The sequence below is a fragment of the Manis pentadactyla genome, chromosome 9 (assembly GCF_030020395.1).
Source record: "Manis pentadactyla isolate mManPen7 chromosome 9, mManPen7.hap1, whole genome shotgun sequence".
Lineage (NCBI taxonomy): Eukaryota > Metazoa > Chordata > Mammalia > Pholidota > Manidae > Manis > Manis pentadactyla.
In genome coordinates, this window is record NC_080027.1 from 91,826,029 (window position 1) to 91,853,817 (window position 27,789).

At 43.7% G+C, this 27,789-nt stretch overlaps 2 protein-coding genes and 1 long non-coding RNA gene across 4 annotated transcripts in view; 1 reads left to right on the plus strand and 2 right to left on the minus strand.

Annotated features, from left to right (window-relative positions):
- Nucleotides 1-2,006, minus strand: part of EPHX1 (epoxide hydrolase 1) — a 31,539-nt gene extending 29,533 nt beyond the window's left edge. The window contains exon 1 of the mRNA XM_036901893.2: nucleotides 1,864-2,006. Coding sequence (XP_036757788.2) covers nucleotides 1,864-1,939 — 76 coding nt within the window. The 5' untranslated portion in view covers nucleotides 1,940-2,006. The remainder of the gene's footprint in view (nucleotides 1-1,863) is intronic.
- On the minus strand, nucleotides 884-14,612 carry SRP9 (signal recognition particle 9). 2 transcript variants are annotated; one of them, XR_008999308.1, is made up of 4 exons: nucleotides 14,412-14,612; nucleotides 8,812-8,880; nucleotides 1,864-2,370; nucleotides 884-1,041 (listed from the first exon to the last, which is right to left on the minus strand). XR_008999308.1 is itself a non-coding variant. In XM_036902463.2 (3 exons), exons 1-3 carry the CDS (start codon nucleotides 14,481-14,483, stop codon nucleotides 5,129-5,131), a joined length of 261 nt encoding a protein of 86 aa, XP_036758358.1. In that variant the 5' UTR covers nucleotides 14,484-14,612; the 3' UTR covers nucleotides 3,122-5,128. The 2 variants fall into 2 exon arrangements, 1 of the variants encoding a protein (XP_036758358.1); XM_036902463.2 differs by lacking the exons at nucleotides 884-1,041; nucleotides 1,864-2,370 and adding an exon at nucleotides 3,122-5,248.
- On the plus strand, nucleotides 14,599-24,593 carry LOC118921062 (uncharacterized). Its single transcript, XR_005028190.2, has 3 exons — nucleotides 14,599-14,858; nucleotides 22,447-22,591; nucleotides 24,223-24,593. It is a non-coding gene; the product is annotated as an uncharacterized LOC118921062 (long non-coding RNA).
- The last annotated feature ends 3,196 nt before the right edge of the window (nucleotides 24,594-27,789 follow it).

Here is a 27,789-nt window from a genome sequence, read left to right on the forward strand (position 1 = left end):
CAGCCCCTTCCCACTCTCCACTCACAGAACACTGCCTCCAGGTAATAACACCCCCAGCGGGCTGTCTGAAATAAATGTGCAGCCCTGAGAAAAGGGCCACATATAATGCCGTTTAGGGGAACAGCTGGGCGGGCCCCCATCTAACTATCTTCTATCAAGTCAACAAGGCTGCGGCCCCCCAGACAATCAGAACTTGCAACTAGTGTTTTAGTGCCTCACTCCTAAATAGTAAAGATCACATACTTAGGGAAGACTCAGACATGAAAGGCATAGAGGTATGCTCACAGGTAACTACATGGTCAGGGACAAGATGTGAACTGCATCTATGACACAGGAACTGGAGGCAACTTAAAAAGTCAGAGAATTAGAAAACCCTTAAAAAAACAATCGGAACAGAAAGGTCAGAAGAGACTTGAGGAATACTCCCAGAAAAACAGAACACGAATCAAAGAGACAGTGAAGGGGGAAAAAGGGAAAAATCAGATCAATCTAGGAAGTCACCCAACTAACATGAGTCCCCTGAGAAAAGAGAATAGAGAGGGAAGGATATTAAAGCAGTAATCCAAGAATATTTCCCAAACCAAAGGACAGGAGTCTCAGAATGAAAAGACACAATAAAACACCAGGACCACACCAATGCAAGTCACTGTGAAATCTCAGAACACCAAGGAAAAAGGTAAGAGCCTAAAGCCTTCTAGAAGGAAACAAAAGACAAAAATAGGTCAACACAAAGACTCAATCATCGAAATGTCATCAGCCTTCTTAGCAGTAACACTGGCTACCAAAAAATAGTAAAGCCTTCAAAGGTTGTGGGGAAATTATTTCCAGCAAAGAATTTTATAATGAAGTGAAAACAAATTAAAGACATTTTCACACATACAAGGATTAAAAACATTTCTACTTCTCTTGAGATATTACTGCTCCAGAAAACAAGGGAGTAAAATATGAAAGCGGAAGACATGGTGTTTGGGAAGCAGAGGGTCCAACAGAGAGGCGGCATCAGGAGCCCCACACTGAGAACTGTGCAGCTCAGAGAGCAACCTGAGGTGAGAAGAGGGAGACAGAGGGCATGGGAGGAAGATCTCCAGGGAAAACGTGGAATTAATACAGCAATTGATATGTTAAGCTTTTGGAAAATAATGTGAATAGACATTTGTCAGATCTGCTAACCTATTGGGAAAAAAATTAAGGAAATGAACATAGAAAAATTAGCAAAGGAAAATTGTATAGCTACAGGAAAAACAAAGTTGTTTGAAGAAGGAAATGTAACCACAGTACACTGTTTGGCTCTGTAGTGAACAATACTTATATAGTCATAATTATGTAAACACTATTGACTTAACAAAAAGTTATTACTGCTATATTGGAAGGATGCAGTGGGAGCAATAGGGGTGGTGTAAACTTATATCTTCATCTACTATAGAGAAAATAGACTGTCTAAAATGGACAACCCTAGAAATCTGCATTGTATTATTCAGATACACAAAAATGCCAAAAGATTTGAATGTGGAATGGGGAAAATGGAGGACAGAGGAGTGCTGTACTTTATTCTAAGACTGGATTATTTTTTTAAAAACCATGTACATGAATACAAATACAAATTAATCTAAAAATATTGTTTTCTGAGGTCATCAGACATTCCAGATTCATTGCTTTCTCTAGATTCTAAAGTGTGTCTTGTGTGTTTTTAAATTCCAGGCTCAGATCAATTCCAGTTAACTGCTGTTTCTTTCTCCTCCTCACCTGAAGCTTTTTCTTCACTCTCATTCACCACAGGGCACCTGGTCCCGCACAACCCGCTGTCCAGACCCTCCCCACACTTACCAATAAACCCCTTTCTAAGGCTACAGTTACCCTGAATACCTTTACCATTGTGTCTGCATCCAGGGCCAAGCAGATGGAGGACAGAGCAAAAATGCAATGGGGGTGCTTCCAACATCTTGGAAAAACAGCTGTACTGGAAAGGAAGGGTCACCTTCCAGAGCTTTGGCTCCTGCAGCTTCCCACTGCCAGTAGTTGATGCTATCACCACCACAGGATTGTTTGGGGACAGCAGGGTCCAAGAGAACACAGAAAAGGGAAACAAAACAAAAAGATTTCCACACTCTTGAGTTACCCTTCCTCAGGCCAGACTGAGAACACTTCTGGAACTGTCTGTGCCCCAAGACTCACTTTCCAGGTTTCCAGTGTGTTCAGTTCAGGCAGGGGGAGAAACTGAGACTCATCACTGATCCGGTGGTGGTCTTCACCAATCCCTCTGCTGGTGTCAGGGCTCTCACACGGTGCTCCATGCAGTCACAGCTATGCCCAGCTCAAGAGCCACGGTGGCATGTGCTTACTCCATCTTACCCAGAAGCTGCCTGACAAGTACTTTTCACGTACGAAAGAGAAATGAAATATTCTGACTTTCTTTACATTATCATAAATTTTAACTGCAGTACAAGAGGAGCATTTCCCATATTTTTTTTAACAAGAAATAACACTAAATACTATGATACTGCCAATATGGCAACAGGCATTTTTTCCTGGAAGAACAAAAATAGGGGTGTAATAAGTATTACATATGGATTTGGTTTTGCTACATTTTTAGTAGGCAGAGAGGACCTCTTACTGTTCCTGGGCAATTTGCTTTCCATTTCACTCATTAAACTAGTGTTATATGATACTGACAAGACTATTCCCATCATTGGCTGTTAATGTTAGACTTTTCTAAGGGGAACAGAAGACACCAACTATAAAGCACTGCCAACACTGCTGCTTATCAGTAACTTAAAGGTATGACTAAGAGGTTTTATATTTCTAAGACAAAAAGTTGGCAGGTTAGGTACCCCAAATGGGAGAAACCAACCCTTTAAAACAGAGAACATATGTAGCCTTACAACAATGTTTAATGTGCTCCAAGGACAGTGGGTCTTTATAAAAGAACAAGTTATTTGAACTGCTAACTATATCTAGAATATCGATTACTACTATGGTGACTTCTTTTGTATTACATTAGAGTCAGCAGTATTTGATCAAATATATCACAATTTGTTAAAAATTAATCCATGGAAGTGTGATTACAGTATCCAGAAATACTTCCTGATAAGAGAAAAAAATCAGAGCATACAGCACTGCAATCTTCAGATTATACTATGATTCAGTGTTTTATTTATATATTGTTTTTAAGAGATTTGATACTTTTACCACCAACTAGTTCTCTTAGTAGTTTTACTTTGTGCAGACACAAACAAATACAAGTTTTAGAATTAGAGTTCAGTTTCTCCCCACAAAAAGATACTCCCCAGGGGGGCAATCTCAATTTGCTTGCCAAGTGCCAAAAAAAAGTCATTTAATAATAGACATGGCTCAGCAAAAAAAGCAGACATTACCTATAATAATTTAATTAAAACTATGAAAACACGAGCTGGCTACTTATACCCTTTTCCCCTGAAAAACCAACACTCATAACAATACTAGCAATAATAACAGCTACAATTTATTGACCTTTACTACATTCCAGGGATTGTGCTAAGGGCTTAAACTAAATCACATCATTTAACTCTCCCAAAGTCCTCTGAGTACTATTGTTAGCCCAATCTCCAGAGAAGAGAATGGAAGCTTAGAGAAGTATCTTGTCTAAAATGACAGAGTTACGAAGCAGTAGACAAGACTACAGCCCAGGCAGTCTGCCTTGGAGCCTCTGTTCTTAATGACTGTGCTGTAGGCTATAAGAACTCAAATACCAGTCTTTCCCTTCCAGGTTATCTTTATAAAGTAGTGTTAAAAAGTGGAAGACGTAAATGAGAAAGAAAAAGGCCAAAAAAATGCTCCAGTAATCCCATTAATTCTGGGGGGAATAAACTCCAAACCCAAAAAACTCTTACACTATTGGATATTATTTTCCTTAATCAAGAAAACAATTTTGCCATCAACATACAGTCCAGAGAAAGTCCTCTAATAAAAAAGTACTAAGGAACAAAATAGACAGTGAAATTACTTCCATCACTTTACAATAACTGAATACAGTACATCCCGTCAAGAAGTCAGTAACTCTTGTGAAGTTAAAAACCTTGAGAGAAATAATATATATTCATTTAATATTTTACTTACAGACCTCTCTGAAACATGCCAAAATTCATATGGCTCACGGAACTTTGCTCAACACAAGAGATTCCTGACAAAAAATATATTAATGTAGGCCTCAAGATGTGACCATTACATTTAGGTATATAATTCAGGTTCCAAATGTACGGTGAGTATCACGTAATATCATACTTCTGGTTTAATGGAAAATATAACATTTGTGACAGTCATGCTTAACAATGGTTAAGTAAACAGGGAAATGGACAAGGTACCATTGAGGTATGCAAAGATTTAACAGTTCAAATAATCAGCCCTTCTGAGAAAATATTAATGGGAAATACGAGACAAATATTTCTGTAGATGGTAGTTTCAGCCCATGAGTGATCATTCTCTTCATGCATTTAAAGTAACTTTAGTTGTTTGTGAGCACTAAAAACCAGATTCAAAGTAAGTCTTTGCTCAACAAGGTAATGATACTACAATTCCTTATATTAAAAAACATAGTTTGAATTTGGAAAGTTTAAGTTTTCATAATTACTTTTAGATATAATTGAGACTATATTACAACAGATCATCAGTTATACTGCTGTGCACAGTCAATTCCAGTTACCATATTTATATTTGTTGGTCACCAACAGCACAAATTTTATGGTCCAAAAGAAATATATCAACTCAGCAAAATGGTTACATTCAATTTTCTTTTAAGGAAAGATTAAGTAAATTTAGGAAGAATTGGCTTTTCTTGGTCTCATTTTCAAATTACTGATACAAATTTACCAGAGAATAATTATGTATTTTTTGCGTAACATCAAATAATCTGCAAAAAGTTTCCAAGATAGCTGCATTTCTTGTTCAATTTCCAAAAATAAATAAAGGCTTTCTGACTGAAAGCATTTACATTCCTAGTTCTCTAAAGTAAACATTAAAAGGCAAAGTACACAAGATGACCTCTAGGCTTTTAAACAGCCTGCTTAGTTACATAAAGTATTCTCTGTTCCAACACTTCCTCATACTCAAAAGATATTTATTTCCTAATAACATGACAGTCTTCATTTCAAACCATTCAGTCCGTTTCCATGGCAACACTGCGGGATTCCTTGGCTACCATAAGTCGCATTAGTTGACTGTGGAATTTCTCAATCTTCTTTACATCTTGAGCTTGGTCTGTTCTATACACCAAACACTGTCAGGAATTTTAAAAGTACACATTAACTACGCAATGTAGCAAATGTTTGATGGGGTAACAATCTGAGTGTCTTTCCTACCACTGTTTTTATTTATTCTCTCTGGAGGGCATACTAAGGAAGTAACACTGAAGTTCCAAGGCCCAGCAATTACATTCCTGAAGTACAGTATTTTACAGTATTTTAAATGCCACTGTTCTGTATAAAAACTAAATGAACTCTACAAGAAGCTTCTCAAAAATAACCAGTTCATATGGCAGATTCTGCTATTGGGTCTGATCAGAACTCGAGAGTTGGAATTAAATATTTTCTCCCTGGGATCTGCTCATAAATAAGAGTTATATTGGAAAAATCAGGGAAATCTTAGGATCCTTTTTCCTACTTGTGAAATTGGGGGATTTGGGATTACAGCCAGTCACCAGTCACTACCTAAATTAAACCAGATACATCTGTCCAACCTTGATTTTCCTAAGGTAATCATAATTTTTAAACCAAACCAAATTCTTCCTTGCTATAAGTTAAAATCTTCATTAGACAGATACTTAAGATCTGTTTAGTTGACCAGAAAACCACTTGTTCTAGATCTTCAAAAATAAATTTAAGCAGGCAGCCCTTTTCCTCACTTTGTAATATTTATCCATTTTTCTTTAGCCCATCTTAAAGGTTCACATGAGTTTTAAATAAGACAAACTAATGGACCTGCAATCATATTCATCAACTTCAGTAATTTGGAGCTCAATGTCATCTTCCCCAACTGGTCTGCATTCATTCAGCGCTGAAATCACTTAATAAACTTTTATCCACACATTGTACAAACTTGTGAAACAGTCTTCTAAAGAGGGCATAATAATCTCCGTCATTTCCATTTTAGTGTATGCGCTATGGAAGAATGTATATACCTTCTACAAACTACAGTTCTACAGAAAATATTTTAGGTCCATAGAAGACACTATTATAAACCAGTCATGGGATTGGAAAAAATGATGCATAAATGGGATTACAAAAAAGTTAAAGTCACATGATGAAAATAATAAATGAAGTTTAAGATTGGGTTTTCTCTAAGAATTATTAGCTATCAAAATGAATTAGTGAGGGAGGTGTACAAACTTTCCTTTAAAAAAGTCATTAGAAAATAGATGTTTACTGTTGGAGTTGATTGATATATTTACTATTTAGAAGGATGAGTCTGATCACATCTTTGGTCCCCTTTAGATATGAGCTAACTCTCAGTAGTTTTAAGAAAGAGAATAAAAAACATTTTTCATATTTAGATCTCGTCACAAGAATCATCAATGCTAAAGAGCATTCTTCCCAATATTGCTTACCATGGATCCTTAACTACATTTAATCATTACCAAAGGCAAGAAGTCATCATCTGGAGAACAAAGCCTTTCACATTAAAGCCAATTCTGCATTTTTCCTATTTTTAGAACATACTAGTTTCTCTTTAGCACATATAGCTAGCTACCCATTTTGTGATCACAATTAAAACTTGTCTCAATGTGAATGTTCAAGATTCAAGTATACATTTACTGAATCAAAGTGGCAAGCACTAATGCTAGGTACTGTCACATGCTTTACTTTCCACAACAACCCAATAGGTGAGCAGCTATCACTATGGCACTTTACAGATAAGGAAATGGAGGCCCAGAATGCGAACTTGTCCGAGGCTGAAATGTTAATGCATGGCTAAGCCAGGATTCAAATCTCTTGAATCTAGGTCTACACCTCGATTTACCCTTCTTTGCATTTTCAGTTATTTCACGAAACTCAATTGGTTCTTGGAAGACATACTAATCATTAAAAGATCTGACTTCACGCAACCTCACAATGGAAACTTGAACACAACACATACAGTATATGACCAAAGACAGAAAGTGATTTTTAAGGTCATTATGAAATTTTGAAAGTATTACTGTATTTAAAAAATGCTTACTAAATACTCTCTGGGTCAACACACCATGCCAGTCACTAGATAAAAGAATATTACTTACCTATCTATATTGTCTTGATGCTCACAATTAATAAAAAAACAAATGTGATAAAACAATTGTGATCCAGCACAAAGAGCCAAAAGAAAAGCAAGGGATGCAGCAATCCTTTGGGCTGGGTTTTGAGAGATAAGCATCAGTCTTTCCCTAGTGGGGCAGAGGTGGATGGGATTCAATACTGCAAAGATGAAACCAGAACGTTCAAAAGCACAGAGACGTAAGGTATAAGATAGTATGGCATATTAAAAGAGCTCGTAAGTAACATAGAAAAGACAGGGATTAGAGGAGACTGTGGGGGAGTCCACATCATGAGTGGTGAGGAGCCACTAAAGGTTATAAAGCAAGGTAGTAAACCAAATTTGTTTTGAGAAATCACTGTGGACAACTGAAGGATGACTGAGATAGGCAGGGACATAGGAGACTACTCTAATAGTCCAGGCAAGTGATGACACCACGACCCTAGACTTAAGAGACTAAGAGTGAAAACAGAGAGATGAGGGAGCTTGAATAGGTAATGCCCCAATGCCTAGCAAGTGTATAAATGTATCAGAAGATCAAAATACATGCTTTTGAGATGAAGGGAAAATGGACATGAGAATGACAGAAAGGGAGGGCCTGAACATGATCCCCAGGTTTCTGAGCGGGCAGATGACAGTGAGACTGACACTAGGAAATCAGAGAAGGAGCCAGGCTAAGAAGAGATAATGAGTTCTGTTTCTAACACAGGCTAGCTCTGTTGAGCAGTGAGGTATGCTCGCTCAGCTGAGAGCTAGTCAAGAAGTCAGAAGTAAAACACGAGTTGGACATACAGATTTGGAAATAGAGATACAATCAGGCAGGACTGGACTGAATGACAGAAGAGGCATGAAAAGATGGCCAAGGACAGAATCCTGGAGAAATCAGTATTTATGGGAGCATGTCAATGAAATAATTAGCAAAGAAGAATGAAACAGAAACACAAAAAACAAGATAAAACCAAACCACTGATGCCAAAATAATAATTTTCAGAAGAGGATTATTTTCTGTTACCAAAAGCAGCATGGAGGTCAAGTAAAATATGAACTAATGAGACTACTGGATTTGAAAATTTAGGGGCTCTTGCTGAACTCTCGGCAAGAGCAGGTGCAGTGGAATACTACTGCACGGGGAGGCCAGAGGGCCAGAGGGCCAGAGCTAAGGAGGGAATGGTGGAGGAGGTGACAAAAGGGAGCAGACAGGGAAGGAGATATAACCATAAAGCTTGTAACTTGGGTTCAAATACCATCACTTACTCCCCAGAGACCTACGAGGAAACCTTGTATCCAGTTTTGATCTCTACAATCCTCCTGCTTAAGATCTGAAGAGGGCAATTATTCAACTACAACTGACATACTGCATTAATGAAGCAAGTTAAATTATTTCCCCAAGAGCCTATCAAAGTAGCTTCTAGAATGGGGTGCTTGGTTTTGGAATGGAATGCAAAATAAGCATCCTAATGAGTAATCTGCATATATTCTATGCAAATAATTTCAAACAAATAAATTAACTCAAACAAATCTAAAAGTATGCAACAAATAAAAATGTATACTTACAACTAAATCATCTGTTACTTTAATACACAAACTCCCATCAGAATGCCTATATTTGAGAACCACACGTGCCTGAAATAAAAATACATATTTAGAAAGAGTGAAGTCAGAAGACATTTTTCACAAATAATTTAGTCTTCAGGTAGGCTAAAAAGGATCCTTTTAGAAATAATAGCCAAAACATGGAAAGGCACCTTTACCACAAACTTATCATTATTGAAATGAGGTTAAAAGAAAACACAGCATTTTAGTTCATTCCTACTGCTACCATTTTTTCTAGAAGACTCAAAAAGTTGGATATTCTTTGTAGCCAGTTTGAAGAGATGTATTGAAAATCCCCATGACACATCCATATTCAGAGAATGTCTGAAACTCTTAAGGTGGTTTGGCATTTCTTGCCAGAAAGAATACATAAATCTTCAACTTAAGATGGGGTTATGTCCCAATAAATCCATCCTAAGTTGAAAATACTGTTAGAAAAGGCATTCAGTATACCTGACCTACCAAGCATCCTAGCTTAGCCTTGCCTACTGTGAGCTTGCTCAGAACACTTACATTAGCCTACAGTCTGGCAAAACACAGTCTATTCTATAACAAAGTGCTGAATATCTCCTGTAAATGACTGTTACTAATACTGTCCTGAAAGTGACAAACAGAATGGTTGTATGTGTATTGGTAGAAGACCCTGGTGATTGCATGGCTGACTGGGAGCTGTGGCTCACTCCCCTCCCAACATCGTGAGACATGTACTGCTATCACTAGCCCAGGAAAAGATCAAAATTCAAAATTGGAGGAACAGTGTCTACTGAACTCATATTGCTTTCTCATCGTCATAAAGTTGAACAATCATTAAGTTGAACCATTACGTCAGGTGACACTGAAGGGGAACACAGCATACCACCTCAAAATATGCCACATTGGCATAGGACTGTTTTGAGCTCAAGGCAATTCGTTCCCTGTCCTTTCTGCCGAAATGCAGGACATAAATTAACTTTTGTAAAGGTGATATAAATTTCCAATTCCAAAGGTGTTCCCCTTTCTCTCACTGGGAAAAGGAGGGCTCTTACTGCTTAATGAATATTACTACACAATTCACATTAACATACACTTCCTAGTCACCTTCCCACAACCTACTGCTCTCTTAGAAGCTCCAAACCCCTTTTCCTTTGTCCAACTTCTTTCCCACACTTCATCACCCTGTGTCATGGGCCCCACATTCTAACTGCCTCAAGTCACACTTCTTTGTGAACTCCTATACATGTCTGTAATTTTTCTTCTTCTCGTTAATCTGTCTTTTGTCAGTTTAATTTGCAGGGCCCCAACTATTAAACCTAAGAGAGTAAAGAAGAAAGGTTTTCCTCCCGTATGATATCGACATTCCTAGTAGCCACAGAGGAATGATAGGAAAAGGGGGAAAATTAGCAGAAGTGGCTACTTAGTCCAAATCCATTCCTCAGGAAACAGTACTGCAGTCCCAAGTTATACTTCTCACTTGCCCACAGCTCTGAGGAGGAGGGCTAAAGTATTCAGCAAAGTCACATCTTCATCATAATGGCACAACATGACTCATTACATAAAAGCAGAATTCTATCTTGAAAAGAAGTCTCAATCAACAACTTTTCCAAATCTAGGATAACTCCTTCATTGCAAGGCAAGGTACACAATACTTTCTGTTGTTCCATATTCTACAGTGAGGTAGCCAAGAAAATGACTTAGATATCAGCATACTACAATAAAACAGGCCATCTTCTGAAAGAGTTCTCAACTTCCATGATTATTTCCTTCTTTAAATGATGGATTCAAAAGCAATTACAGCAGTCTTGCTAACCAATAAAAATAACTAACTAGCTAAACAGCTAGTTGTTTTAAAAAGTGCTAAGTATCTATAAGCAACATAATTTTAAAATGGTTACACTGTAGCACCAGAAGCCTCAAGACAATTCTGGAAACTAAATAAAAAGGGCTGTTAGAGCTGTCACCTACAGCTCTTCTCTTCATGCTCTGTCGTCCTGGGACTCCAAGAAAAGAAGTCATGGCACCCTATGAGATTTATCTTGGTGAGGGAGGAAAGGGAACTCACCAAGTGCGTAAGTAGATAGAAATACCAGCAACTTGGGTATCTTTGGGCTCTCTGATTCTATTTACTGAGCTATTAAATTCAGATTTACATATTTCTAAAAATTCAGTTCCCCAGAAACAAAAAGAAACAAACTTCAAAAAGTACTAAGCATGACAATTATGTAAAGTTTTGACTCTCAGTTAAAAGAATACTCAGTGCCTTCATTAGGAGAAAGGGAGGAACAGGTCTTTGGAACCATAAAGAGGGTCCATTTTGTAACTGAGGAGGCACCTAAGACACTGTGTCAGATGCCATAAAGAGAGAAAAAGAAATCAAGGTTCGTGTTCTCTTGGAAACTCTGAATTCAACCAACCAAAATAACCAAAACAGAAACTGTGACTTAAGTCCTATAAAGGTATGTATAAGTAACACACTAAAAGAGGTAAGTAATTTAGATTGCAGGAAGGGGCAGTGTACACAGGCTTCTTGGAAATGGCTTTTTAAGTCCTTTTTTCTCTTTTAGGGAAAAAGGAGAGGAGAAAGGCTTAAGGACCACTGTGAATGAAGATGGGATAAATTCTGTGGCTTTATGAGACTAGAGCTGAGGATGGTGGCAATGGTGGGAGGCAAAACCAGAAAGACAGGAGAGGGGTGTCAGACTGTGGACTGGGAGCCTGGACTTTACCCAGCAATCAATGAAGAATGAGTTTTTAAGTGGAAACGGAGAGAATTCACTTTTGTGTGGCATTAGAGTGAAGGAGTTACACAGGCAGACGGATTAAGAGGTTATTACACGGTCCAGCAGTAATCCCATCTTCAACTTGAGTGATGCAAGGGAGAATGGTGAGGCGATGGCTACAACCAACAGATTCAGTGTAGTGGGGAGAGAAGACAGATTTCTGTGAGAGTCCAAAAAGTTCTGACAGAATTTATTTTATTTTTCAGTCCTGGCAGTATGGGCTGGTAGAACAGCATGGACTTGGGGTATAGAGAGCTGGGTTCAAATTTCAGCTTCACCTCTTCAAGACTAAGCAAATCATTTAATATACCTAGGAGTGTTTATTCATCTACCTCAAGGGGTGGCCTGAACTGTTCACATAAATTATACGTGTTAACATATGTAAAATGCCTGTCACACAGAAGGCACTCAGTAACACTGTTAGTCATGCCCCCTCTCCCCACTCTTCCTCTCACCTCCCTAGCAAAAAATAAGTCGATAATCAGTAGAAGGCTCTCATGAGGAGGCAGACGTTTGAGGCCACAGGAATTTTCTTTCTTTTTCTTAATTAAGGCATCATTGATCTACTCTTACAAAGGTTTCACAAGAAAAACAGTGTGGTTATTACATTCACCCTTATTATCGAGTCCCCCCCACCCGTACCCCACTGCAGTCACTGTCCATCAGTGTAGTAAGATGCCACAGAATCCCTATTTGTATTCTATGAGCTACACTGTCTTCCCTGTGACCCCACACACACCATGTACACCAATCATGATACCCCACAAACCCCTTCTCCCTCCCTCCCCACCTGCCACTCCCCACTCCTCCCCTTTGGTAACCATTAGTCCCTTCTTGGATTCTGTGAGTCTGCTGCTGTTTTGTTCCTTCAGTTTTGCTTCATTGTTAGACTCCACAAATGAGGTAAATCATTTGGTATTTGTCTTTCTTTGCCTGACTTATTTCACTGAGCATAATATTCTCTAGCTCCATCCATTTTGTTGACAAATGGTAGGATTTGTTTCTTTCTTAAGGCTGAAGTATGTACTTCACTGTGTATATGTACCACATCTTCTTTATCCATTCATCTACTGATGGACACTTAGGTTGCTTCCATATCTTGGCTATTGTAAATAGAGCTCCAATAAACATAGGGGTGCATATGTCTTTCTGAATCTGAGAAGTTTTCTTTGGGTAAATTCCTAGGAGTGGAGTTTCTGCATCAAATGATATTTCGAATTTTAGTTTTTTGAGGAACCTACATATTGCTTTCCACAATAGTTGAACTAGCTTACATTCCCACCAGCAGTGCAGGAGGGTTCCCCTTTCTCTGCATCCTAGCCAGCACTTGTTGTTCCTAGTCTTTTCTATGTTACAGCAATTTTCTGACTGGGTAAAGAGGTGAAAGGTTCCCCTCTCCTGCCCATTCTAGACAAGCTTTGTTCACAGCAATGCTCTGTAATTACCATTTTAGCTTTGTTTTCCCTACCACTACCTCCACATTCTTAAAATATGATTACTCCTGATGTGAATTTGTATATTCTTTACTGTATTTTTAGTTTACATTGTGAGCATGTCTGGATCAAAATCCTGTATTGTCCTCATGGTACCCTGCTTGAAATCATGTCATACACAAAGTACTCAATTTCAAAAAAATCTAATTCATTCCATCATTTATTACTACTGTTATCATTTTATTTTAAAGAATGGAATTAAGAATGCTTTATAGCTTCTTGGTACTTACCTAGGTCTAAAAAGTTAGGATTTTTTAATTAACAAGGAGCTGCTTCAAATAACTTAATGTTTCAAATTAAATTTTACTCACTTATTTTTGTGAGTGCCTTTTTATTTTGTACTGGAAGCACATACAATAAAATGCACAAATTCTAGTGTACAGCTCAATGAATTCTGACATGCTCATGTAACTACTGCCCAGATCAAAATATTAAACATTCTCAATAATTTAATTTTTTCGTTCTTCACCTATTTCACCCATACCCCCCACCATGGCAACCACCAGTCTGTTGTCTGTGTCTATGAGTCTATTTCTGTTTTGTTTGTTCGTTTTGTTTTAAATTCTGTATTATCAGTGAAACTATATAGCATCAAATAACTTTGAGATATTACAAAAAAACACTCAAGAGGAAGAAAAATCAAGACCTGAATGCCAAATTCCCATCACTTGGACTTCTTTGCTTTTTAATAATGAGTTTATATAACCTCTGGCATCCACTTACAATTTTTGTGGGGCCCATGAATGAATTTCAGGGATCCATGAGCCCCCTAAAATTGTTTGCAAACATTTATGTGTTTAAGTTCATTTTTTTGAGTAAAGGGTGCAAGGATTCTCACATTCTCAAAGGGGCACTGACCTGCAAAGGGTTAAGAACCACTATTCTAAGGGGTGTAGATGCCTCCAGAGTGGGGTCTTTCAAGCCTGTTCCGGCGGCGGCAGAAAAACACCGCTGCTTTACTTTACACAAGGGAACTTACGCCCTGGGAGTACGGGAAAAGGGCATCAACACAAGGGGACAGAAGGCCGAAACCGCAGGGGGAGGACCCTTAGAGACACGTAAACCAGTTAAAACCAAAAGGGAAGTTCGGGATTGGGGGCGGGGAGGTAGACGCAGAGCCGCTCAGGGCCCTGGAACGACCCTAATCTTGCCCGCTGCTGAGCCTTGCCGGGCCGTTAATCAGGAAGGAAGCAGTAGGAGCAATCGGATGTGGTGGGGCCTGTCTCCGCTCGCCCCAACACCACCGAGGACCGCAAGGAAGACGCCCTGGCTCTGGGCCAAGGCCAGACGCACCGGCCGGCCAGCGACCTACCTTCATAGGGTCGGCGAGGTATAGTTTCTCGGCCGCGCGACTGAACTCCTCCCAAGTCTGGTACTGCGGCATCGTGGGCCCGCGGCGGAAAGCGAGGGGAGGCAAGGCCGGAAGCCGAGGCCGCACGACCCGGCCCACCCACCAACTCACCAACCCACCTAGCGCCTCACCTCAAGTCCACCAACCCCGGCAGGGCCCACTACCCGAAGATGGTGGCTCCGCCGTGTACCAACAGCTCGTGCCATTGGGCGGCCCGGGCCACCCTCGCCCAATGAGAAGGAGGGATGTTGCTAAGTGGGCGGAGCCTGAGCTGTGCCCCCCGGGAGTGGGCCCGGAGAAATCGAGCTCTGGGGGACAGATGGGAGGTCGCCACAGCGCCTCCTGCAGGCCAGGAAGATCGGGAGGCCTGTCCGTCCGCCGCCTGGGCTGCTCTGCAAGGAGGCCCAGGTTCGTCGATAAAGCCCGACAAAGCCCGAAACCCAGAGACGTTGGAGACCGCTGAATTGGGACGACAGGGTCCAGCTATCACACCCACAGCCTAGGAAAGGAGGGGGTGGACATAAACACGGGAGTGCAAACGAAACTTGATGTGACAGACGTTCATGTCCGGCCAGAGGAGACAAAAGTGACCGCTGTGGGTCGCGGCCAGCTCTAAATGGCACAGGCAGGGGCCAGACACCTCCGCCAACTTCAGATCTGGGCAATATTTTCTGTGAGGGATGTTCAGGGCCTGGGGGCAGAGAAGCAGCAAGGGAACAAGTCGGTATAATCACTTATGCCAGGATAAGGAATTTGAACTTTGTTCTCCAGGCAATGGGGTGACAGGGGACATAGGTATGTTTCTTAAATCAGGGTTACTGAGGTATATTTTACCTACAATATACATGCTGGTTTGAAGCATACAGGTAAATACATTTTGACATATATATGTCCCTATTAGGTATATACCCAATCAAGACACTGAACATTTCTTCATGGTCAATTTCCTCATCCCCACCCCCACCCCCAGACAATCACTGACCTACATTCTGTTGTAGATTCGTTTATCTTGTGCACTGAAGAGCTTTAAGCAGATTTGCAACTTATAGGGCTCCAGCTGTACACCAAGACTGAACTGAGGTGGTTTGTGCAGCAATAAGGGCCTAAGAGCTGTGGATCTGATTAGGGCACTACCTTAGGAATCGGTGGAGGGTACAAAGTCACAATTCTTTTTTTTTTTTTTTTTTTTTATTGAAGGGTAGTTGACAACAGTATTGCATTACATTAGTTTCAGGTGTACAACACAGTGATTCAACATTTATATACATGATGATTCTAGGTACCAGGTATCACCATACCAAGTTGTTACAATATTTTGACTATATTCCTTATACTATACATTACATCCCGGTTACTTATTTATTTTACAATTGGAAGTGTGTTTATATATATATATATATATATATATATATATATATATATATATATATATTTTGTGAGGGCATCTCTCATATTTATTGATCAAATAGTTGTTAACCACAATAAATTTCTGTATAGGGGGGTCAATACTCAATGCACAATCATTAATCCACCCCCAGCCTAATTTTGTCAGTCTCCAATCTTCTGATGCATAACGAACAAATTCTTACATGGAGTACAAATTCTTACATAGTGAATAAGTTACATGGTGAGCCGTGCAAGGGCAATCATCACAGAAGCTTTCGGTTTTGTTCATGCATTATGAACTATACACAGTCAGTTCAAATATGAATATTCATTTGATTTTTAAACTTGATTTATATGTGGATACCACATTTCTCTATTATTATTATTTTTAATAAAATGCTGAAGTGGTAGGTAGATACGAGATAAAGGTAGAAAACAGAGTTTAGTGTTGTAAGAGAGCCAATGTAGATGATCAGGTGTGTGCCTGTAGACTATGTATTAATCCGAGCTAGACGAGGGCAATAAACATCCATGTATGCAGAAGATTTCTCTCAGAACATGAGGGGGGAGGTTCTAAGCCTCACCTCTGCTGCTCCCCATTTTCTCACCAGATGGCCCCCTGCGACTGTGCCTGTCTTAGGTTGTTCCTCCCTTGAGGAATCTTACCCGTCTCTGGCTAACCAGTCATCTTCCGGGGCCATACAGGGAAATGTTAAGTTGGTAAGTGAGAGAGAAGCCTTATTGTTTGAAAAGGTTAGCTTTTTACTTATTTGCATATTTATGCCCTGCGAAGTCACAATTCTTGAGAGTATGATGTGGGTTAGCAAGAGAGGAAAGCATAGTATGACTCCCAGATCAGTGGAGGTGGTGCCATTGACTGACAGGAAGAGGAAGAACAGGTTTGGAAGATGGGAAAAGTGATGCTTTCAGTTCTGGACTTGCTGAGCTTGAAGTATCTGTGGGACATCAGATAGGACACAGAGCTATCTGATAGCTCAGTTGCATATCTCTATCAGAAACTCCAGGAAGGGTATGAAATAGGAGACTCCAGCAGACAGGTCTTAGTTGAGCCTTCCTGGGGAAAGGACATAGCATAAGATAAGACTAGGGACAGATCATAGGGAACAGCCACATGTGCAAAGGGTTTGAGTGAGGGAGCCAAGTCCACAAAGGAGGGAATTATTGGGGGATCAGAGGAGACCAAGAGTGTATGGGAAATGCGATGAGAAGAGGTTTGGGGAGGAGCAGGTAGTTATGTCAGATGGCAGTTAGGGCCCCAAGTGCAAGGAGTGGGAAATGACTCCGTTGATTTAGTCACCAGGAGGTTGTTGGTGACCTAGCCAGAGGAACCTCAGCCAGACAGCATGGGTGGAACTGACCGAAATGCTGAAGTGGTGGGAGGGAGGAAGCACTGCTCTGTGTTCTCAGAGCCCAGGCCATGGACAGGATGGGGGACGTGAGATGGCCCAAAGACAAAGGTAAAAAAGGAATGCTGTTCTTTAATTTGTGCCTGTTTATAATGCTCAGAGAAAGGATCATGAAATAGGGAGGTTAAAAGTACAAGAGAGAGGAAAGCAAGGTCTCAGGAGAAACAAGGCCCAGATGCCTGAAAAAAGGAGGCAGGTCACCACTGTCCTTGAAGGATGGGCCAGGGGGCGAGGACACAGGGAAGTATGGAGATAACAAGGGCAAGAAGGTAGATTTTTTTTGCTACCTGACGGGTAGGGCCGTCTTCTAAGACAGGAGGGCAAGAGTGGTCTTGCAGCTTTGAGAAGATTTGGAAAAGCCATTGTAAGAAATGAGTAAGGAAGTCAGCCAGAAAGTCAAACAACATGTATCAAGAAATGTTCAATTTATCTGAGCATTATAAACAGCAGAACCAAAGGCCCAGATGGACTGCAGGTCATACTCTGGGGCAGATAGTCCCAGTCTGCACATTTTAGGGTCTGTCTAGCACTACCCAGCCCCAGCCCAAGCCTCTAAAGAGAGAGATCAAGAGGAGAAGAGGTTAGGAGGCTTCCCTCGGTCATTCGGATGCATCCTTTAAACTAACTTGTTCTCTGCAGAGGTGGAGAGATGGCTTCCGAAAGGCTGGCCCCTTGGAAATTGCTTACACACCACATGCTGAAAATGAAAAGTCCTTTTCATTCCCAGTCAAGAAGAGCAGGCAGGGCCACTGCAGCCCTGTGGCTACGGGTTTCGTCCTTTCACATGCTTATCTCCTCTGAGCATTCAAACGGCCCTGCAAGGGGACGCCATGAGCCCTCGCCACAATTCTGAAAGACTCTGAAAAACAGTATCTCTGTAACGCCTTTGGCGGAAAACCTGACCTGACCCTTCATTAGGTTGTTTGCCGTCTTTATTTGTCCCACTTGATGTGTTTGGTTACGTGGTGGGTCCTGGTCTCTGCTGGTGGTGTTATGTAGCATACGGCATGTGCAGCATACTAACTTTCCAGAATCCAACAAGCTCTGAATTCCAAAACATGTGTGGCCCCAGGGATTTTGGATAAGGGATTATGGCGTATCCATTATAGGTGATGAAGAAACCAAGCCTGAGAAATAAATTATACTAAGCCGATTGGTCCTGGACTTTGCTCCTGCAGATGTTAATCGTAACAGGGGGTTGTGTGATTATTTTTGATGTCTAGAAAATGTAGCTTCTCAGCAGTAGGGAAGCTGGGTTGGTGGAGCAGAGCCTGGGTGCAAGGTCAAAACCTTTGCTCTGTTGCCTCCAGTGATTGTTTTCATGTCCCCACCTCCCATTCATTCCCATTCCCACCACAGGGGCTTCCCTCTGTCCCCTCCACCCCCGAAGCTGCCTCATGAAGTCACTGCTGCTCTCATAGGTCACAACTTAACTTCATGTTGCCTGATCAGCGGATGGCTCTCGATCCCTCGTTTCTCTGGAGGGCACTCTCCCTTGCTCCTCTTTCTTCCTGCCTGGCTCTCTACCAGCCTCCTTGGCACCCCCAGCCCATCTGGTCCTTCAGCCTTGGGTACCAAAGAACCAGACTTCAGTTTCACCCTTGAGTGTTCTCCCTGGGGGAAATTCTTTGGGTTTTTGCTTCCACCCGCATGCTGTGTGACTCCTGGATTTCTGCTTGGGCCTTCCCTGAGCTTCAGATTCTCATATCCAAATACCTGCCAGGCTCTGGGCCACCCTGAGAGTTCAATTATGGGAGGTAAAACAAGTTTATCAGCAAACTGAAGCAATTTATGAGCAATAAATGTGATGCCTCCTTTTTCTACTTATTTTACCATTGCCATTGGCAAATTATTAGCTATTCATACTATATCTGACTGCCAGGAATTCAATAACCATGTACTGCAGACTAGTAATTGTGCTGGACCAAGTATTTCTATGCTACTGAGGTCAGGAGCAGAGATAATAAGGCGAAATCACAAATACCAATAATTAAAGACCAGAAATGTTCTGCAGTGAGGATGAGAGCAGTGGGTGCTTACTCTCCTGTCCCTTTGTCTTTGCCCAAAGGAGAAAGGTGGTGGTGTTTTTCAAGGTGAAGAGAAATGACTGATTGTTGTGAATTCTTCTGCTTAATGCTTTTCACCCCTCTTAGTTTTCCTTGGTTGTCTTCTCAAAACTGTCAGAGCCATAGCTGTTCTGGGTAAGAGCAGGTGTAGGTTCTTAAAGGGGCTGTCATATTCATGTCATAATAACAGCCACAGTGCCTCTGCACACCAGGAACCCTGTGTCATTGCATTGATTTTCCCTTGTTATGTTTATGGAACTCACCATATGCCAGAGTCCAAGAAGCTGCTGTTCTTCTTGTACCTTCCCAGGTTTCAAAAAATGGATTCAGTGCAAAGCAGTCAGGGTGAAGCAAATCTGGGAAGAGAAGTCAACCAAGAAACCGGTTTGCCCAGTAGTTGTGTCCCGAATGGGGAGGGCAGGAAACCTGAGGATGTCCTGCCAGGGACAGGGGCCTGGGATAGCTTTGGCTCAGTGTCCAGCGGAGGGCAGTAGTGTGCAGACAGTCACACACAGATGCCCCTGACTTCAGCCTCTCCTAAAGGAGAAGGTTGCCCAGGGAGCACACACTAGGTTAGTTGGGAAGGTGTTGGTGCATTTGGTTATGTTTTGCTCAATCTCTACACTTCCTTTCTGGAGAGAGCCTCAGCTCTTACTTGACTGCCAGAAACTTCCAATCCAGTTTAAGTCACTGTTACTTATACTGAGGATGTCTGATGTATCTGTGTGGGGAAGTTGGGGTTCCTATGGCCAGGATCCTCACTGAACTTAAAGCACCTGATGATGTAACTGGCCTGTTGCTGGGCTGCCGCTTCCACACCTGTAGGCAGTAAGCTATTATTACGCTGTATAGAGAGCTCGGCCCAGTGCTCTGGGTGGAGGCAGAGACGCTAGTGCTCGACCTACCGCTGGAGAACAAGCCGGGTAATAAACCCTTTCACCCCAAGAACGTTTTGCTGTCGATTTATTTGGTCACAGTGAATCCATAGCGAACTTGCCCGGGGCTGAAACCCATTGGCAAGACAATCTGTCACCCTACCAGGTATGCCACAGGGAAGCAAAGATGTGCACAAGAAGTTCACATGCTAATGAGGGCAAAGGAGGGTGCAGGGGTAAGGCAGCTTTACACATCATCAAACTGAAGGCAGAAATAAGCATTTGTGGAGCACCTACCACAGGCAGGGCACAGCGAACTGGGGATTCAATCAGGTTGAAGCATTCCCTGCCCTCCCAGTTGGAGGGGGGCACAGGAGGTAAAGACAAGACAATATAAGGTGTGACTGAAGTGCCCAAAACAGTTCTCCCTGGTAGTCTGTGGGTGCAGCCCAGAGCTGACCTGACCCTCAGGGACCCACATCAAGCATTCCTGGATTCTTTGACCAGCCCTAGGGCCTATAAAATTACCTTGAGGCTGGGGGCAGGGCTGGAAAGGAGGGAGAGGCAAAGGCAGAGAAAGAAAGCATCCTGAGTGGGGTCCCACCCACCCCCAAGCCACACTGAGTGGGGCTCACAGAGCAGAGAGTGTGTTAGCACCCTCTGCCCACACCCACAAGGCATCCCCCAGGGCATCTTGGAGTTCCCTGAGGCTATCTCTGGCTGCCCAGTGGCATCCCACTCCCAGAATGCTGGTATTTCCATACTTTGGGCAGGTCATGATCCCTTTAAGGTGAAACAGATTTAAACTGAATGAACACATCTCAAAAAATAACAGGGAAAGAAGCCTTGCTTTTTCCAAGGGTGTGATTGTGCCTTGGGGATCAGAAAGACCACCGTCAGTGCTGCCTCCTCTGGGGCAAGCTGGGTCAGGCCAGGTCAGACACTGCCCAGCCCTGCCACTCTGTCCTGGAGGCCAGAGGCCAAGGCCGCTGGAGAGTCCCAAGGCTCCTGGCTTGTCAGTTTCATCTGAAACTGATTGAAATGAAATGCAAAGCCAAGTAGCTGGGAAGAAGAGGTTCAGAATTTTAGCCCTACCTGCTCCTCTTGTCCCTTGGTGGCACATTACTCCCTGGCCTGGGCCCACCGCTGCTCAGATTTCCACCTTCCCTGGGCAGCCCCAAACTGCCCATGAGCCCCAAAGAATGGCCCCATTGTAAATGAGACAAACCAAAATAGCAGCATCTTCTGTTCTCTGCATAGGGAGATTCACTTAAAACCCCAAAGCCCCAGATGTGGATGACAATGGAAGCTGTTGTTGCAAATTAGTGATCCCGGGACACAGGAGAGGCAGGTAGTGGAAAGCAGCCAGCTCAGTGGGTTGGACTGTGGAGAGAGAACAATTACAAAGTTACTCCATTAACCCAATTAGCAATCACTGGCAGGAATTCTGTTAATCACCAAAGCCCGGTGGGGAAGGTGGGAGAAGGAGACAAGCAACAGGAAGGGGGACCACAGGGGCTGAGAGGTGGGGAGCAATGATTGAGAAAAGGGCTAGGAATAAAACTTCAGTTATTTCTAGGCTGGTAAATGCTATTTTTATCATTTTTTAAATGTTCTGGAAATTTTTAAAAATCATGCCTTGGAATTCTTGGATGAACAGTGTTTGTGTTAATTAATAAATCAGATGACATCTCCACTCAGCAGCGGGCTCTGCCATGGAAACTCTCTGGGTGGCCTGGGAAGTGGTGACTGTGGACTTTTGATTGATCACAGCTGTCATGTCCTTAGTCATTCAGCCCAACAGATCAGCCAACACGTCTGAGCGTCTACCTGGTACTCACTTGGTTTTGTGAAGGGAGGGGGAGCGGGTGCAACACGAAAAAAGCAACATCTGGATACCCAACCAGCTATAATGAGTGATATTTACAATCATGTTACAAAATTCTGCTGAGCAGAAAAGAGACAGGTTAATGAGGGGTGGGAATTAGGAAAAGAGGAGCAGGATTTTGAATATAAAGGTCAGTTTATGGTAGATGAACGGCCAGGGTTTTGGATACAGAGAGGGTGGGCTCAAAGGCAGGGACTAGCTCTTGAGGGGACAGCACATTTGGATACTGCGAGCTTAGTGCATAGATGCCTAAAATGACTAGTTGAGACCGAGGGCATTGGAGTAGGTAGTGACAGCTGCAAACATGGTGAGTAAGGTCCTGTCAACACCTTGTCTTGACTTTATCTTTTTTAGAGGCCACACCTGGGGCTGCAGGAACTTGGGTATGAATAGCTACAGCCTTCATCAGTAGGCAAAGGAGAAAGGGAAACCTACCAGGCACAGGGCACTGGGAGGACAGATGGAGAAGATGAGCCCAGCCCCAGGAGAATAATGCCTGGTAGGTGCCCACCCTGTCTCCTGCCCTACTCAGACCTGGGAACCACTGTCCCTCCAGGGCCCCCAACCTCTCACTACGCTATCACTCTCAGCCCATGTCATTACACCCACAGTCTCTCCTTTGCTCTCATTCCTGTCTCACCTTATCCAGCCTTCCAGGCACTGTGAAAGAGAAAAATAGTAAAACACCCAAAGCTTTTGTCTTCAGTACAAAGATGAGGTGTTGTATGTTCCCTGTGTTTGGCCACTGCAGGCTGGGTGTCTGGTTGTTCAAGCTCTTGGTAGGCTTTGCCACCCTCTAGGTCTGTCTTCAGGAAGCCTGGGATGGGGCGGGGACATGCAGTGGGGGGCAGGCTCTGACCTTTGTAACCAAATACCTCAGACAGGATCATGCAGACAGTCCTGCTCAGTAAATATTTGCTGATGACCAGCATGATGACGATACTACCTCCTACCAAAGTTTTTAGGAAAACATTCTTCTTTATCATTGACCAGCAGTGCTTCTGTATCCCCAGAGATATCTCAGACTTATGGGTTGAACTCTATAGGACCAACATATGCATAGGGGTAAAGGTTGGGAAATATGTCCACCTTGGCTTCTGGGCCTCCTTTCCTCTGGGTACAAGTCACCAATGCCCTCACAGGCACAGCCTTCCTTCTTTCATTCCGTCTGAAACCACCAGGCTCCTGGAAGGCCTTCCCTCCCTCTCTGAGGCTGGGACTGTGTTTGTGTAGGAACTGAAAGCTATTGTAATATGGCCTCTGCACCCACCACACAATGCCTGCCTGTTTGCAAAGCACCAGCCCTAAGTCACTCCAGTTTCATAACTGCTCTGCAAACTGCACCTGGTCCTTCTTCCCCTGGGGCTGCGAGGCTGGAGGCCAGTAGGTGGCTGCCACTCACTCTGCTCCCTGCAGGTTGAGGGCCCTGAGGCATGTGGGGTTTTGGAGGTTGACTTACCACTGTGCGGGGCTCTCTGGGCGTCCTCAGCAGGGAGCTCCTTTTGTCCAGGCAGGAGGAGACTACCAGGTCTCCAGCTCCCCTGGGGGCAGATATAGGACAACTGCTTTGGAAGGGCAGAGAAGTGTATCTGGACAGTGGTATGGCACCCAGACAGCTTCCCAATGTCTCCTTGGGAGCCCCTGGCCCATCTCCCAGTTTTGCTCAGCCATAAGGCCTAGACTCAGCTCTCAGCAAGCCCAGACCGACATGGCGATGGAGCTCGCCCTGACCTTGGAGTTTCCAGTACAGGCACAAACAGGCCTTTAAAACCTCCTAACTTCTCAGGGTGGGGGTACAGTTGGGGCAAGTGATTGTTGATCGCTGCTGTGTCATTTTCTGGTGCAGTTCCAGGTGGCTGGCGCCGCCACCTCTCTGTGGTCCAGATGCAGAAGCCAAGGGGGCTCAAAGGAGAGAGCTTTGAAGTTCCTGGCATTGAACTCCTGTGCCCTGTCTTGGTGTTGGGAAACCTTACAGCTGCTCTGGGCTAGCAGAGCCTTCTCTCGCTGACTTGGGGCTTTTTGGATCAGGGTGTTGGTGAAGCAGAGTTCTGGCAAGAGCCTTGCCAGTGGCTGCCAGGAGAAGGCTGAAGGGAGATGATAATTAGACCTAGTAATTGGTTTGCTTTTTAGTTTTTCACAGGCATTGGTGACCATGGCTGAGAAGAAGACACAGAAGAAAGTTGTCCCTCCAGGACCACAGGTAAACTGTCCCAATTCTGGGGTGAGCTGCTGGGCCTGGGCCAGTCCAACCCTATTTGTCAGGTCTTGCCTGGCACTTCTGTCTCACTGTGACAAGCCTGTGCACCCCACGCTACCCCAACAGAGCAGTGCAGGCTTACCCAACCTGCACCCATGCCCTGTGCTAAGCCTGGGACCAGGCATCTTAGAACTTTGAATCCAAGGGTAATCTGTAGAGGGAGTTACCCAACACTGGCTACTCCAAGAAGAGCTTCTGGAAGCCTGTCGCAAAGGACTTCATTAAAGGCTTTTGTTTCTGGGCAGAGCTGACTCATCATTTCCCCCAGAATAGTTTGCTCTCTGGGCAGTTTCCAGACCCCCATCCTTCCAGTTGGCCATTTTTCCAGACCAGATGGCTCATATTATATCTCAATTTGCAACTTGCTACCCTTCGTGTGCACATGCTCTGGATTTGTCCCAGCCTGAGCAGCTGATTCACTCGGATGTTCTGCGAAGCTCTCACCGTTTGGTTCCATCTCAGCACATCGGCATGGAAGCTATGGGTCAGATTTCCAGTTTTGGTGGGGAGCCTAGAAGTGTCATCCTGGGAGATGGAGGTTGGATCTCAGACTGGGTCCCTAGGAGCTCTGCATCAGGTCCTGCGAGCTCATATTGTCTTTCGAAGGGCTGGTTACCCAAAGCCCATCCAAGGATGGACTATGTTGGGATCAGTGATCTGTGTGTGTGGCTGTTTAATATCTTGGGTAAAAGCAAAGGAAAGAACTCATGATCAGTTTGGACTCTGAGGGTTTATGTTTAAACAGGATGACCTTCCTCTGTATTCTTTCCTTCCAGCTGCCCACGCATGTATTCATAGTTATGTGCCAGACATTGTGCTTAAGCTCAGGACTGAGGATAAAATGACAATCCTTGCCTTCAAGGGCCTTGCAGACTAACATCTGAGCTAGGCAGACACTGAGAACAAAGTAAGTGGGAGCTGATGTAATGCAGCCATCAAGGATTCAGACTCGGGCCAGGCCACCTGGACTCATGTTCCTGCTCGGCTGCTTACATGCAGTGCAACTTTGGGCACATTACTTAACCATTGCATGCCTCAGCTTCCAAATCTGTAGAATGAGGATATGATGACACCTACCTTAGTGTTTCAAGAGGATTAAATTAGTTAGTAGATTTAAACTTCCTGGAACTGTGCCAGGAACAGTGAGGAGGGTACACATTTGAGGTGTTTTGAAACCTGTAGCATCCACAGGACTAATTGTTGAGGGACTTAAGAGGGAAGCCAAGGTCACCTTTATGTAAATCTCAGGATGCTGGGATCAGGTCATGTGCAGCCAGGAAAGCTGGAGCCTCGGGTCCACTTCAGTATATATATTTAATCTTAAATAAGTATTGCCTCAGTTGTGCCTTTGTAAAGTGGGAATAATAATTTCTCCCAATCCAGCCTCATTGGGAGAGGAACAGAAACCAACATTGGAATCTACTGTGTACCAGACAGCTTTATTCTGAAGACTGAGAGAAATAAGATACTTAAATGTGTTTATATTAAAAACATACATTGTAAACCATAAAGTATAGCATCATGTAATTGGGACCCTCTGGTCACCCCACCCCGGGCCCACAGCCTGGAGAAGAGGCATGATAGCAGGTGCACTGTGATGCACCGGTGTCTGTGCTATTTGCATCCTGTCCAGTAAAGTCCCAGGATACCATATGGGGCTGAGGTCCTCAAAAGGAGGACCAGGAAGCAGCGCAAAGCACAGGGTGGTGAGCTGAGCTACTTGGAGGAAGTCTTCTGAGGTGTGACAGGAAGGGTGGAGCGCACACATGCCTAGTGCAGACCCGCTCCTCTGGGTCCTGAGCCCCAGCCCCAGGCCCTCAGCCCCAGCTCCCACAAGCTTGTCTGTGGCTCAGGGCTCCTGCGGAGCAGGCCCTGCATAAAGGATGAGCTTGTGCACATAGGTGGGTGAGGAGGCCTTGTATCCTCTGCTGAGGGAGAGGCCAAATGGGAAAGGGGGTCAGCCTGGAGTGTGCTGCCTGTCAGTTCTTGCCTCTGCTTGTCTCAGAGAGATGGCCTGGCCAGCTTTCAGAGCTGGCCAGCCACCAGGATTAAGGCCAGCTGGCCCAGCAGCTGTGTATGGGGTTGTCCACACCAGAGCCCCTACGTCCAGGCCTGTTTGGGAGACTGGCCAACACTAACGGGATTACCAGCTGATGCCCTGATATCTGCCAGGAAATTGTGAAATGGAATTCCAAAGACCCTACCACAGAGTCAGAGCTGTGTGGGATGACTCGGCTGAAAGCAGAACCCTTGGGGCACTGGTCCATTACCTAGAGTTCCATTAGTCTCCATAGAATAGAAAGTCTGTCTCCAAGACAGGGCCTCAGGCTCCAGGAGTTTCTCTGCTCTCTGCCTGCTGCCTGTGGCCAAGGGAGGATAGGAGAGGTGGTGCCCCAGTGGGGTAGGTGGGGGTGCCAGGACAGAAGGAAGGCCTGGCCTGCAGCCTGGAGCCAGTGATTGATTCCCTGGTGCTCTCCTCAGCCTTCCCCAGACCTCAGACAACCCTGGACTCAGGTCATAGAGCTGACCTCAGGACACCTGCATCCAGCCTCTCAGTGGAGGGAGGATCACGATCTTGAGCTTGTGTCCATGTCCTTGTTGGAGGGCCTGCTCAGTCCCTTAGCCACTCTGAGCCTTACTGATCTCTGCTTATCTTGCAAAGTTCTGTGAGGATCAGTGGATACAATGCATGTGGAAATTCTTTGTAAACTGTAAAGAGCTTTATACACGAGGAAGTGCTCCAGTTGCAGAGGCTGAGATGCTGAGTGGAGTCTTTTGGGCCTGGCTTTCCGGCTATGCGAGGCTAGCATTTATCTGAAATTAAGAGCAGAGACCTTTCATTTCGACCTTCTTTCTGACTTTGTCCAATAGGAGCATCCTGGTCCTCATTGGTGGGCTGGGATCCTAGTGAAAAGGGGTTTGTACAAATCACAGAGCTGACTGGTTTTCTTGTCAGGACAGGTGTACCTGTGACCCACAGCCACTGGCCTTCAGGACAGCATGGGGATTCTCCAGTCCAGGGACCACCTGCTTTTCAGCAGGATTTGTAAGCAGGGGCTTACAACACAACAGTGTCTACCTTTTAACAAACAAGAGTGAGTAATCTATTTGAGATATTTAACAAAACTCAGACACATTACCTCACTGGTGTCTTATCCAGGGCTGCTCCAGTCTTCCCATTAATTCCAGTGATTTGGGGCTGTTGGCCATGTTAAACTGTATAGGGAGAAATTCATAGACTTTTTCTCTGAGTAAAGGGATTCAGAGAACACACAAATTTGAGAAGACCCATTCTAGTATTTGTGGTTGAGTCTTTTCTTTCCTGAAGTAAATGTCTGTTTTCTTCTGAGAGCACAGTAGAGGCATTAACCCCATGCCCATCCCCCAAACCATCCTGGCTCTAATGGGGTTTCTCTGGCTCACCTCTTCCCCAAGGGATG